This window comes from Tinamus guttatus, unplaced genomic scaffold (genome assembly GCF_059628265.1).
Source record: "Tinamus guttatus ecotype Peru unplaced genomic scaffold, ASM5962826v1 Tinamus_guttatus_pri_ptg000423l, whole genome shotgun sequence".
In the NCBI taxonomy this organism is placed as follows: domain Eukaryota; kingdom Metazoa; phylum Chordata; class Aves; order Tinamiformes; family Tinamidae; genus Tinamus; species Tinamus guttatus.
Genome location: NW_028288957.1, coordinates 4,182,342 through 4,196,353, shown reverse-complemented (window position 1 = coordinate 4,196,353; position 14,012 = coordinate 4,182,342). Strand labels below are relative to the sequence as shown.

Genomic DNA, 14,012 nt, shown 5'->3' with positions numbered 1-14,012 from the left:
CCTAGAGGACTGCAGCAGCACAGGCTCAGAGGATCCTGCATATGTATTTGGGGCAGTGCAGCTCCTTCAGTTATTTCAGAGGCTGCAATGAGACAGGTGAGAAATATGGAGGACAAAACTAGGGGAGCAGCCCTCCTCACAGGAAGTCCTGAGCCCACACCACTGCTGTTTCCTCAGCACTCCAAGCCTTCCCACACTTGCTCAGCACCCTGGTGCAGGGCAAAGCAGGCAGTTTACTAAGGGCCAGGCTGAGGCAGGGCTACCAGCCATGCAGGTCTGAACACTGGTTTTCATACATGCTGCTCAAACATTTTTGGTTCCTCAAGTTTTAGATCATTTGAGCTTCAGCAATGGCAAACCTGCGGCAGTGACAGCTACTGACATTAGAGATTATCCTGAGGTAGTCTGGCTTTAGAGGCCATTAACACTTGTCAGACATAGGAGAAGCTTGGGCTTTTGTTGAAAATATTGCAGGTAGGTGCTGGACCTTTTTCCACAAGGGCACAGGGCTGACAGACTTTAAATCACTACCAAATGCAGGTAGATGATTTGGCTGTTCCCCATTGATGACAGCCCCATTCTCAGAGGGCTGGAAGGTGATAGCTCAGCTGACAGCTGAGTAATGTCTGTAGATATACACATGTATGCCCCACACGCACTGACCTTCAAGTACTATTGGAAAGGGCAGTTGTGCTTGGCAGCAGGGAGGCATCGTTGAAGAGCAGAACCCTGCCTCCTCAACCCCTTGCAGGCTCAGGTGCATTTCCCTTGGAGCTTTTGGGTGGGCCCAAAAGTGCAGATTTGGGCCAGGGAAATGCAGCAGTGATGGAGAGCCAAAAGCACAGTAGGACACCAAGGAAATGCAGGGCAGGGAAGATTTCTCACAGTGGCAGGAAGCAGGAAATGGAGAGAGTGCGAGTCATGCTGAGAGCCTCAGCTGTGACTCATGACAGGAGTTGCAGCATGCCCCGAAGTGCCATCTGAGAAGACAAAAACAACCACCTACCTTCACACAACCACCACCACGTTAGTCAGCCAAAGGCAGAGGACTCCACTGAAGCATGTCCCGAGGTGCTGCCCTCTCACGGTGCGCAAGCGCTTGCAGCACAGTGCGCTCAGCACCAGCTCTTTGACTGGGGTCAAGAGCAGCTTTGGAAGCCTCAGCCCCATGGCAGACAAGCTGCCCATCTCCAGCACAGACCATCCTGCAGCAGCTAAAAAGATATGAGATCTAGGTGTCAGTGTCATTGGGAAGAACACCTTCAGCTGCACGTGAAGCAGGAACAAGAGGGCAGAGCTGTGAATTCTTTGCTCTAACCATCTAGCCCTTTACAAAGCAGCAATGCAAAAAAGCAGGTAACACCTCAACACTTGATGTACCCTTCCTGTGAGCCATTCCACAAGTGACTAAGCCTGGTCTATTGTTTACAGAAACAGAAAGACACAACTTCCCTTGGCTACGTCCATCTGTCTGTCTGTCTTGATCTGGAGACAATACTGTCACATTTACTGACCCCTGCTGGATGGCAAGCATGAAAGCTCTCGGCCTCTGAGCTGCCCCGCAGCCTGTACTGGTTACGCCACTCAAGCCAGATCTCCTCAAAGAGCTATAACTTCACGTAGCGCGACATGGGTGCTCATCTTATTCTGAAAATATGTTGTGACATGTATACAAAGTGTGTAGTAAAACCATCTGGTGTTCGTCCCCCTCTCCCCAACAGTGGAGGCATTTGTTGCGTTTGTGCTCGCTGGGAAATAACATCTCTGCCTGAAACTCTCCTTGCCCTTTCCTGTGGACAGTAGTGACATAAGCAACAGGACTCAGATGGAAGAACAAACACAAGATAAGCTTGTGGCATATGAACTTCCAGCAGAAATACGCTAAAAGATCCAGACTTCACCTGCTTTGTCACTAGTGCTGTGACTCACAAGCAGAGCTGGCAGTTCAGCTGACAAGGTATCTTAATGCAGGAGGCTGCCTAGGAAATGGACTAAGACTACTTTCTAATGCAGTTGAGCTGTTTTATACATCTGCTCATTAAAAAAACAAAACAAACAAGAAAAAAAAAAAACAAAAAAAACACACCACTTTCCCTTTCTAGTATTTATGTAGGTGACATTGTAATCACTCTTCTGTATATTCGGCAGGTCCCAAGCATAGGGCTCCTGGCCTTTGGGGTGATGCAGTGCTGCTCAGCATGAGCAGACACCCGGGAGAGGGAACGTGCCTCTTACCTCTGACTGCAGGACCTCATGCCAGCCAGAGGACCAGGCTGGGGCCCTGGCATGGGGGCAGCTCAGGGATCAGCCCTTTTACCTCTGGTAGGAAGGCAGTCCAAATCCCTGCACTGCAGCTACCAGCGCAGGAAACACCAGCGAGATAAGGGGGATAAGGTATTTGTTAGTGGAGGGAATGCAGCTTGGTATGGTAATAACACACTCCCTGTTAAAGCCTGTCAATTATCTCCCGTCCCTTCTGTAAACTAGGCTCAGGACCTTCCCATTTTCCCTAAACAACTCTTTCTGTTTACCTATTGGCATGAAAGCTCTGCGTGGACTTTGGACAACCTGTGATAACATCTCCTCAGTGCTTGGCTGCGCAAAACTATTTGTGCCCTGCTGGGCTAACAGGAGATTCCCAGCCCAGGCATATGCTTCTGCAAATCCACCTACTTCTCACCCTTAGTGAAATACTTGTGACTACATTAATGATTAACAACCATGAACTACCTTGCTTGGTCTCAGTTTCGTTCATATACACCTCAGGGTTACCATTATGCAGTTCCATGGAAACCAAAAGGGAAACTAACCAGTAGTCCCCTTAGCAGAGATCCAGCTGCAAGTGACAGCTCCAGTGACACACTTGGAAGCATTCTGGTCACTATTTCCCATGGCAACACTACAAATGCTAATGTCAATGCAAATGTCCCTATAGAAGATATTTCTGGAGAAATAGTTTGGCATGGGGTCTTGTTTGCTCAAGGTCCTTGACCACATGCAGTGTCTCTGCTTAGAGAACACCATGCAAAGTGACAGGAAAACAGCAATTCTTCGTTAGACCTATCTGCACCTGGGGGTTTTGTGTTCCCATTTAGTGCCACCTCCTAGAAAACACTAGGAAGAAATATTTCAGGATTATGGCTTTCCTTGTTCTACTCACTTTTGGAAGGTGTGGGCAGACTGTTCTATAGAACCCTCCTGAGTCTTGATAACAATTATTTTTAAAGCATCTTGACCCTACCCAGATAATGGGTGGGTGTGAAGTGCTGTCTCCTTGGGCTTACTTGAGCCGCCCAGAAACAGATTTGTTGCACTGGATCAGCTTAACCGCTCACACGAAGAAAACACAACGGGGTGTCTACCCAGAGTCACTCCTTGCAGCCCACAGCCAACCTATAGCACTCACAGGGGCTGCAATAAGTAAGATCATCCCCACCACAGGGCTTTAGCACCAACCTGCTATCCAGAGCACCTTGCACACGTAAACGTAGCAAGAAGACATAGTCATCTTTCCTCTCTATTTTCTAAGAAAAACTACTTGCTGACTTATTTTCTCTTCTACTTAGAAAGTCATTCTTCCTCCTCTATAATAAATGCTGCCATACACATTTTTTTCCACAACTACTTTCTTGCAACAAGTAACATACTTTCCTCTTAACCATAGCCTCTTAGTTTCATACACATGTTTCTTATTTCTTTTAAAGTTTTTTCCTAGACACAAAAAGTAAAAAAAACACTTCAAAGTTAACATAGCTAATATTATTTTTAAAAAATCAACTTGAAAACGTATTAAAAATTACCTTTTTCCTCCCTCCTTTTTCATTCTATTGATTATCCTGACCTGGGTAAAGTATAACAAAATGTGAAGCACTGAAAGAGGGGAAGAAGAAGAGAAAAGAAGGGAGAGGGGGAAACAAAACCCTACAATTAATGAGAAGAAAGCTGCCCCAGCCTCCTTTCATGCAGGTTACACTCAGCACTGGGGAGATATAAGGGGATGGGTAGAGGCCCTAATGTTCTTCAGGTGTGTGGGTTCTGTCTCTGAGTGCAGATATGTAAATGAGAGCAGTGTGTTTTTAGACATTCTTAAAAGTGTTTGAGAGGGGAGTGCTATTGCTTATACAAGTACTTTGTCATATCGACAAAGATGACATAATTAATTTAAACTGCTAAGTTGGTTATTTTTAATACATGAAAGAAAGCTTGTTTTGATGGTTTGCTTTAAGGAACTGTGCTTAAAGTCTTTACTGGAAAGGTCTTTTTTTTTTCCTCAAAAAAACCCTCTTTATTTCTGCTAGCTATAGATTAAGTTTGGTTGTTTGCTTGTTTACATGGTTCATGTTGGACAGGAGGGGCCACTACTTCAGCCCCAGGAAGAGTTCCTGTCCTATTGCCTTACTGTGGAACCCAGTCTTCAGAGGCAGCGATGCCTTTCCAGAAAGGTTAGTAACGCTGATCTTAAGGGGGAAATTCAAGCTGAAGAAAATGCCCCCTCTTAACAGGGGGGGTTCTTCTTGCAAAATCCATGCTGTCACCTGCTTTTACTTGCCACACAGAGTCATGGGAAATTCTAGTTGGACCAAGACTTAATAGCAGTCTGGACTGTGTCTCATTGCTTGTTTCAAGTCTGCAAGATGTTTCTCTCACTCTGCAGTTCTGTATAAATAATTTAAACCAAATGACACTTGTCCCCGTAGAACAAAGTGGCTTTTGTGTGATGTAGCTTCTTGGATGGATTTATTTTTAATAGTAAAAGTTTCTTAGTGCTTCAGTAAGGTGCTAGTGTAAAGGATCTCCTGTCTATTAGCTTAAAATAACAAGGTTTCCTGTATTTCCTATCTGATTTGCAGAAGAATGTTTTCTTAATTGCATTAAAACCTTCGGTGAGATTTGTTGGCCTGGGCTCCTGCTGTTGCTGTATCGTTCTGTCTTTGGCCTGAGGCGGGTGAAAATAGAACTGAAGCACAACAATGTGTTGCCAGCTTGCAGGCATTTCATTGGGAAACTTGGTGTGCATTTTGGTATGTTTATAGATGAGAAGCTTTGATTTGCTGGAGAGGAGGAGGTTCATCACTTCAAAGGATAACTCTGCTGTAAAATGTGACTCAAACTGACACACGTCTGCTCGGTGCTGAGTTTACCCCATTCAGCACAAATGCTTGATAGTTTAAGTGCTAGTCTTGCGGGCTCTGGGGACCTAGGAAATCAGTTTACTAGGCTAAAGTGACAGAGACTCTGAGGATAGGACACTTTATGATGAACAAAGACTTGGTGATAGCTGAGCAACCGCATCAGACAGTGCCAGCTCATCTGTGCAACTTCCCCGTTGCTAGTAAAGGCTATGGGAGTCTAAGCAGAGCCAGTTTGGTTACCTGATTGGGACCCTAACAAAAGCTGTGTGAATCCAATCAACATCTGACTCTTGCTGCTGGGGATCTGTGTTCATGTGCCCAAGGTGTAGGCAGGCACTGGGATGGAGGTACTGTGTTTGCAGGATTGGCTTTACAATAACCCTTTAGGGCCTAGGATTGATGGGCCTGACCTCATGTGGCAGCCAAAGGCTGCTGAGTGAATAGGCACCCCTTAAACAAAGAACGTGGCTGGCAGAGTTGGAGGCTGGTTAGAGAGAAGCATTGGAAAGCGACAGGGTGAACTTCATCGCCTGGCAGCTGTAACATGGGAGGTGTTTTCAGACATGGTGTGGGGAGAGGGCAGAGTCCTGCCACACACTAATCCGCAGCATGTTCTGGATTTCAGGGTGGTGCAAAACCAGATGCCTGGACTGGGTGTGAGGCAAGGAGACACATCCACTTCTAATGAGGAAGCAGCAACGTTCACAGCGGCAAAAGGAGCCAAGCTGACAAGTAAGTAGCAGAGGAGCTCAGGAGCAGCTGGAAACAGATACTCAAGCTCCATGTGGATATATGTACATGTGGGTATCCCACAGGTGGGTTAGTGCTGGGAGACTGGGACAAGGAGTCCTGCAGCCTCCCCTCACACATGATGAAAGGTGTAGCCCTGCCCTCTGTGGAGGACTAGTGGTGAATTTCACCCTTTTTGCTGCTTAATTCACCAGCAGAAAACCTGAAGGCTTAGACATTTTATAAGTATAAGAATGGTTAAGCCCACAAGCAGTGACAGAATGCTTTGAAAAGCAGTGATGTGTAGGAGCCATTGAATATTGCCAACACTAGCAGTCCAATAACTCCTAAGTAATCCTAGGATAATAAACTAGGAGGAGCGCACACTGGATTCAGTAGGGAAAGCCAGTTGCAGTTTCAGCCTGTTTAGGAGTTGTTTTATAGCATACTAATTAGAAAATTGGGGAAAGCAGGTTGTCTGTGTCATCTCAACGGGTAAGTACACAGTGGCCCCAGAAGGATTTCATAGCTTTTTGTTACTTTTGAACTAAGATATGGCTACTGAGAGAAAACTGATCTTTCTAACATGACATACGTGGCCTGCAATAGTGTGCCAAAAAAAAGGAAAAAGAAACCATTGCCTTCATTTGCGTCATGGGGAAAGGTCACTGAAAGGCTGTAAAATGAGAGTCCCAAGGTAGCACCGTGCTGAGATTGTCTTGTCTCAGCAACACTGGAGATGAGATAGGCAGGAGACTTTGGTCTTCAGAAGCTGCAGAGGGCTGGGAAGTGGAAGCATGCTTCCCCCACACAGAGGACTGGGGGAAGAATCGTGTTTCTCAGTGCAGAATTGGGGCTCCCCCACACTGGTATGAGCCCTGCGGGAGCAGTGACTACTTTGTGTGTCCTATGCTCCCTTCAGTGGCCTGGGCTCTGTCACATGTTTCTTATGAGCTGAAGTTTTTGTTGTCCTCACAGAGGAGTGATTGTTCCCAGGACTATGTTTACTGGGCAATTTCCTCTTCAAAAAGGAGGAAACCAGGTTGGGAAAAGGCCCTTGTCATAATGTGGCCTCAGAGGCAGGCAGACCAGCTTACTTTCTGCAGGGAACAACTCCTCCCTCAAACAAACCCTGAGCAAAGCGGAGACCTCAATTAGTGCTTGAGCAAGGACTTGAGGCACGTTATGCAAGGGTCAGGTTCTGCTGCCCTGCCTCCTGTTCCTCCTGAAACTGCAGACATTTAGGCACATACCTCAAATACATGAGCAATCCCACATACTGCGCCAGGCTGCCCCAGAGCATCTGCTTGATGCAGAGCCAGCAGCTCTAGTTTCACCAGCGCTGACTCCCGATGGTTACTCTCTGGGCTCACTCCACAGCTCTCGAGCGTAACCCAGGCATCAAGGTGCCCTCATCTCATGCTTGTGCCAAGGCAGGCTCTGACAGGCACTGTGTGTCCTAGATCTCTTCCTGTCCTCCTCAAGGATCTATAAGAGAGCCCAGTGAAGTTGGTACAAGATTAATCCATTGCATTTGTGGACAGTTAAAAGCTCACTCAAAGTGGAATACAGAGTATCTCACAGGGTCCACATCGTTTTTTTAAAAAAGCAAGCAAACAAGCAAAAAGACACTGAGGTCTGTAAAGCTATCTCTGCCATTCACAAGCTCTCAGGAAGGGCCCTGCTGAAAGGCTCTTCCACCCACCCCCTTCCCTTAAGCACCTACAAGGCAATTTAGGTCTCAGGGTCCGAGGGTAAACAGCCCTGCCTGTGAAGCTGCTTTTGCCTCGCAAGCCCACAGCACATGCTGTGGTGCTGCTCCCCATCCGTCCAACCTGCATTCCTGCAGTGGCGGTTTCCGTGTGTGTGGCGTGGGAACGGGCCATTCTGCAGCTCCCGCTTCCCAGTCCTGTGCTGTGCAGCAGAGAGAGCGGAGGAGCGCAGGGAGGGGGTGGTATCGGTGCTGCCGGGCAGCCCGGGGCAGTTGTGCGGACGGGCAGGAGGTACTGCCCCACATTCCTTCCTGCGTAGGCTGGTGGGCCAGAGATGGGGCAGATGGGTTGCACCCTCCTCTCTTTTGGGTCACTCCAGCTGCCACGCTCCGCCACAGCCAGTCACTGAGGGCTCTTGCTGGAAGGCATCGCTTGAACATGCGGCATTTCCAAAAGCACGACTCGCCCTTAATCTGCTGGGATGAAAGAGGGATGCAGGCTCAGCTACTCCGCATAATTTAGGCCGCACAAACAAGTGTTTTGCAAAGCCTGGGACCAACAGCAAGCAAAAGCAAATGCTCTGACCTGGTTGCGGGTGTTGTACTGGAGCTTGTGACCCTGAACCTGCGGACCCACCAGCAGGGCTTGCTGTGGCTGCACCCAGCAGCTGGTGGCTGGGTGGCCGCGCTCTATGGGGCCAGAGGGCTTGTGTGCCCAGCCCTTGGCTGTGCTTCCTGCACGAGTCCTGTCCTCTCGCTCGTCGCCTGTTGCATTCAAGTGGAGAGCTTTAGAGCCTGACAGATGCAGCAGAAACAGAAAAAATAGCAGACCCCGAGTGGGCTCTGTGGGTGAGCAGTGCCCCGACCCAGGCACTCGCCAAGCAAACCTCCTTTCCTGGGAAGGGAAGTGACGCATGGCAAAAAGGGCAGAGAGACAATGTTTTGTTGCATTAATTTAAAAGTATCTTCAATAGGTTCAGTCTCAGTTTCACAGTTCTTTGCACCCACCCATCCTCCGCTTGCAGGATGCTCCCCAGGACCATGTCTGCAGCAGTGGGCACGGTGCTGGGGAACCGTGGGTCAGTCGTTGTCGGGCCGGTGAGACACTGCCCTGAGGCCGCGCTGCGGCTTGAGGCAGGTGGCCAGTGAGGCCCTGCCAGGCAGCAGCGCAGCCTTGCTCGCAGAGGACACGCTGCGGGCCAGAGGCTGTGTGGCGAAGATGACCTTGCCGCGGGGCGCCTCCAGGAGCTGCCAGATCTCCCCCGAGGTGGAGCTGCTCAGGTACTCCCAGGGCTGGCGCCCACTGCTGTCCCGTACGCGCACACGGCAGCCCAGCTGCAGCACCAGCACCTTGACGGCGCGCTGGTGGCCGTGCATGGCAGCCAGATGGAGCGGCGTGTAGCCGCAGCCCGAGCGCGCATCCACGTCCAGGGCCAGCCCAGCCTCGTGCGCCGCCGCCGCCAGCTCGCACAGGCCCTGCCCGTCACCGTGCTTGGCCAGCCAGTGCAGGGCCGTGAAGCCCGACACGAAGTCCCGCCACAGGGCCAGCTGCGGCTCCTCCCAGAAGAGCGCCCGCATGTGCACCCAGCGCCCCGCTGACACAGCCACGAGCCAGGCGTGCTCCCGGGGCCCCAGCGGCACCGCCGGGCCCCGGCCAGGCACGCTCCGCGGGGCGTTTGCAGGAGGGAGAGTGTGGGACAGCTCCCCGGTCTCCTCCAGCAGTGGCGGCGGGGGTTCCTGCGCCTCCAGCGAGGCCAGCTGGCAGCGGATGCTCCTGAAGACTGGCACTGTCACGGGGTTTCTGCACTCCGGGGACCCCCGCACTCCAGGCACTGGGGCTGCCAGCAGGGACTGGGATGAGGACTTGAACCGCAGTGGCCCTGTGGGGTGCAGCGCCCCACGCCTGCCCTGCTGTGGTGGGAATTGGGAGTAGGGTGGCCCATTGCAGGGCAGCACTCCAGGTCCTGCTGGTGGCAGCAGGCACTGGGATGGAGGTGGCCCCTTAGTGCCTGATGGTGGCCGGGCCCGGTATGGGGGTGGCCCAGCAAGGGACAGTGGCAGGGACCGAGGCAACCCTGTGGGGAGAAGTGCCCTGGTTTCCGCTGGTGTCAGCAGGCACTGGGATGGAGGTGGTTCCTGTGGTCCTGATGGTGGTGGCAGTGACCTGGAAGGAGGTAGCTTGTGGGAACCTGATGGTGGGGTCAAGGGCTGAGATGGAGGTGGCTCCCTGGGTCTCAGTCCAGGCAGCAGCAGGGACTGGGATGGAGGTGGCTCCTTTGGTCCCAACTGTGGTGGCAGGGACCGGGATGGAGGTGGCTCCTGATGTCTTGATGTTGGTGGCAGGACTTGGGATGGAGGTGGCTCCTTTGGTTCCAACTGTAGTGACAGGGACCGGGATGGAGGTGGCTCCTGATGTCTTGATATTGGTGGCAGGACTTGGGATGGAGGTGGCTCCTTTGGTTCCAACTGTAGTGGCAGGGACCGGGATGGAGGTGGCTCCTGATGTCTTGATGTTGGTGGCAGGACTTGGGATGGAGGTGGCTCCTTTGGTTCCAACTGTAATGGCAGGGACCGGGATGGAAGTGACTCCTTGTGTCTTGATGTTGGTGGCAAGATCTGGGATGGAAGTGGCTCCTTTGGTCCTGACTGTGGTGGCAGTACCTGGGATGGAGGTGGCTCCTTTGGTCCTGGTGGTTGCAGCAGGGACTGAGCCGGGGATGGAGCACCAGGTCTTGCTGGTGTGGTCAGGGATTGGGATGGAGGTGGCTCCTTTGGTCCTGATGGTGGCAGGCACTGAAGTGGAAGTGGCTCCCTGGCTCCTGAGAGTGGTGCCAAAGCCCGGGATGGAGGTGGCCCCTGAGGGCCCGGTGGCAGCAGCCGGGATGCAGGTGGCTCCCTGGGTCCCGATAGTGGCACCAAGGACTCGTATGGCGGTGGCTCCTGGTGTCCTGACGGTGGTGGCAGGCAGTGGGGTGGCGGTGGCTCTGCGGGCCCTGGCGGTGGCCGGGCCCGGTACGGGGGCGGCTTGGCGAAGGGCAGCTGGCTCGGGTCCGGAGCCGGCACGGGGGCCGGGGCGGCGCGGCGCGCACGGCGGCACTCGCAGCAGAGGCCGCCGCGGGCGGCGCAGGGGGGCTGCCCCCCGCCGGGCCGCCCCCGTCCCTGCCCCGCCGCATCCCCCGGGGGGCTGCGCGGCCCCTGCCGCGGACGGTCGCGGGGCTGCGGCGGCGACAGCGGCGGCTCCTTCTCCTCGTGCTCCTGCTCGCGCGCGTCCGGGTCCCGCGGGCGCAGCTGCTCCTCGCCGAGGAGGTCCCGGTAGCGGCGGCGCAGGACGATGTCCTTGGAGGCGCCGGGCGCGGCGGCGGCGCGCACCGTGGCCACGGAGTTGACGAGGCGCTTGAAGCGGTCGCGGCGCTGCCGCCGCTGCGTGCCGCTGAGCGCCGGGTCGCGGAGGAAGCGCTCGAAGTGGCGGAGCAGCGCGGAGTTGGGGGCGCTCCCGCCGGCCCCCCACAGGAAGTCCAGCACCGCCTCCTGGCTCAGCTCCCGCGCCATCCCCGGCCGCTGCGCGGGCCGCTGCGCGGGGCGCTGCGCGGGGCTCGCTGCGGGCGCGCTGCGCGGGGCTCGGCGGCCAAGCGCGCCGCCTCCCGCCGCTCTCCTCCCGCGCGGAGGCGGCGCCGCGGCTCCCCCGCTGCGCGTGGAAAAACCCTACCTGGCTCCCTACCCCTCTGCCTACCCGGCTGCCTCCCCGGGAAGTGGCGGCGAGGCCGCCCCGGCGCTGGAGCACTTTGCCCTGGGAGGGGGCGGAGGAGCCGCCCCGAAGGCGGCCGGTCGCGGCGCGGAGCCACCTGCCCCGGCTTCTGCCGCCACCTCTGGGATTTCGCCACCGGGAACGTGGCAGTGAAACGGAGTGCACGGTGTTCAGGCTGGAAAGGCAGCTCTCGTTGCAGCTGGAGGGGGCAGTTGTGCACGACACGCATGAACCCACGCTCCAGAGGTCGTCTCAACCGCAGGCCCCCGGGTATCTCCACATATTGAGAGCTGCCCACCACCTAAGGAGCCAGAATGGCTTTGGCACCGCAGGCTAGGAAACCCGTGCCACCTTTGCAGGGCTGATGCAGAGCCCGTGCTAGGTCACAGGTACTGCCCAGCGTGTTGCTTGTGTTTGGATAATGCAGAGCCATAGCATAGCCGCGGAGGCTCAGATCCACTAAACTCTGACAAGAGTGGATGTGTGCTGCCGTGCGGGTCTCAAGAAAGCAGGCTGCACACGTCTGTGCTTCCCATGCCTTATCCTGCCCTCGATGTGATGCATCACCCTGCAGAGTTGCAGGACAGCTACATTGTAACCTGCAGAGTCGTGGGAGCAGCCCCCTACTACAAACTTTAAGTTTCCAGCTTAGAAGTTACAGTTTAGGCAATGTGTCGAAGTGGCCTCCCCGTGTGCCAAGATGTGGCTTCCTGAGGCGGCAGCAAAAGTAACCGCGTTTCCATGCTGTACCACATCCGGCTTGGGGTTTGCCTTGCCATGTGTTCCAGAAAGTGGGGCTGTGTTCCTCGGAGCAGGGCGCAGGTACCGGGAGAAAGGGAAGGCTTGTGCAACACCTGAGAAGTTAAAGTTTTTATCAAAAAAAGCAGATTGTCCAGCAGCTTTTTGGTCCAGCAAATTGTCCAGCAAATTCTTTGAGGCATAAATACTTTTCTCTCTCTTATTCCAGTGAGCCTTGAATCTCAGCCACAACCCTGTGTTTGATATCAGCACACTGACAGCAGAAGCCGAAGAGACCAAGTGGAGTGTAATGATATAATTAGGATCACAAAGAAGAGAGGAGGACAGATTGCGAAGATAAAAAAAAAATCCAAATAAATAACTGTGCCAAATGACAGCATCAGAATGAAGGTGTTTCAGTTTAATGGGCTGTGGTGTAAGCAGAATGCATGTTAGACCTTTCCCTGATATCACTTTGTTTTCTCTAAGTCCAGCATTGCTATAAAATAGAAGATTTTTTTTTTTGTCTCTGAGAAATGTCAGCATTTGCCTGGCAAACATTTTTTCTTGAAGTCAGTGAGCCACTCTCAACTAGCATAAAAGCAACTGCTCAAATATCAGCAGGACTGAGGCTGAAACCATACGGGGACATCTGCGTTGCTGTGGCTGGAATAGCCTCACTGAGCTGGTTCGAGTGAAATGGGCCAAGGTAACGTGTCTCGCCCGGCAGTCACAACCGCCTGCGATCCTGTTGCTTGCTGCAGAGCTCAGATGATGGGTGCTGATTTAGCACCGTGCTGCAGCTTGCTTGGTTATGATGGTCTGTCGCTATCCCTCCTCGGCACACGCACAAATCTTCTGGAAGAGCAGCTCGCCTCAATCATGGGCGCGCTGTACGTCTCACCTCAGAGCCGCAGCTACAGATCGTGTCTCGGGATTAAGTGGGTTTAATCCTACATGTAACCAGGCAGAAGCGCTGCTCTGTTACCTGCAGTCACTTCATTTGTCTGCTTCTGGCTAAGAGGCTTAAAGAGACTCTTGCTGTCCCCTTATCCTTTAATGGTTTTTCCTCCCTGTAATTGTGTTTGGTCAGAATATTCAAAAATGGCTGGATTTATCCCAGTCTAAACTTCTGGAGGGTTTCTGAACACAGCAAGGCTCTTGACCTCTCAGGTAAAATTTGAGTCCATTGCCAGAAGTGGTAGTCAGAAAATGAGGAGAGGCTCAAGCCATACCTCAATATTATATATAAGGAAAGAAAAAGCGGCTTATTGCCTACTCTTATAGTTCTTACTGTCACACAAGAAGATGTTTGATTTCATTAGGAAGCTATATAGGAATGTTTTAACACAGAGATTTTTAAACAGGAGAAAAGTTAACTTATTTTCTGTGCCTATTGGTATATTTTCTCATCCCATGTGATCTGACAAATTGCCCAGAGCTGACATGAATTGTTTCAATACCTGCAGCTCACTGATGTGCTGCTCCTCTGAAAGAGCTTCAGAGAGAAGCACACAGGTCTTAGGAGGTCTCTAGAGTAAAGGACTTCACTATGGGTTAATTTGCAGGGCTTTTGAAAGTCTTGTAAGTGAGAGTCTGCTTCTTCCCATTGAACAATAGGAATGCTGGGAACTACAGCAGCTGAAATGTTGAGGATTGCAGAGCCTCATCTTGATGGATTTTCTTTCCTCCTCTTTCAGCACGAACAGCCCTATCCAGGAAGCTCTGTACACAGAAACCATAGGGGTGAAACCTCAGCCGCAGCTCTCCCCGCTCCGAGCTAAGGAAGGACGTGGTGAGTCACCCAAGGATTGTGCGCACTCAAAAGATCTTTACGTTTGTTCAGTTATGCTGATGCAGAAGTATCATGCGAACCTCCAGTTTGGGTGATGGGAAGTTGTGCCTGCCTTGCCTGCAGGTGCAGAGAGGGAAACTCTTTTGGAGGTGATCATCAGGT

The 14,012-nt window shown here is 52.6% G+C and overlaps 1 protein-coding gene across 1 annotated transcript; it reads right to left on the bottom strand.

The window, feature by feature from the left end:
- Positions 1-8,652: 8,652 nt before the first annotated feature.
- SOWAHB (sosondowah ankyrin repeat domain family member B) lies at positions 8,653-11,121 on the bottom strand. The gene is made up of 2 exons (XM_088531522.1): positions 10,489-11,121; positions 8,653-9,435 (listed from the first exon to the last, which is right to left on the bottom strand). The coding sequence occupies exons 1-2, from the start codon at positions 11,119-11,121 to the stop codon at positions 8,653-8,655; spliced, it is 1,416 nt and encodes a 471-aa protein (XP_088387648.1).
- Positions 11,122-14,012: the final 2,891 nt, after the last annotated feature.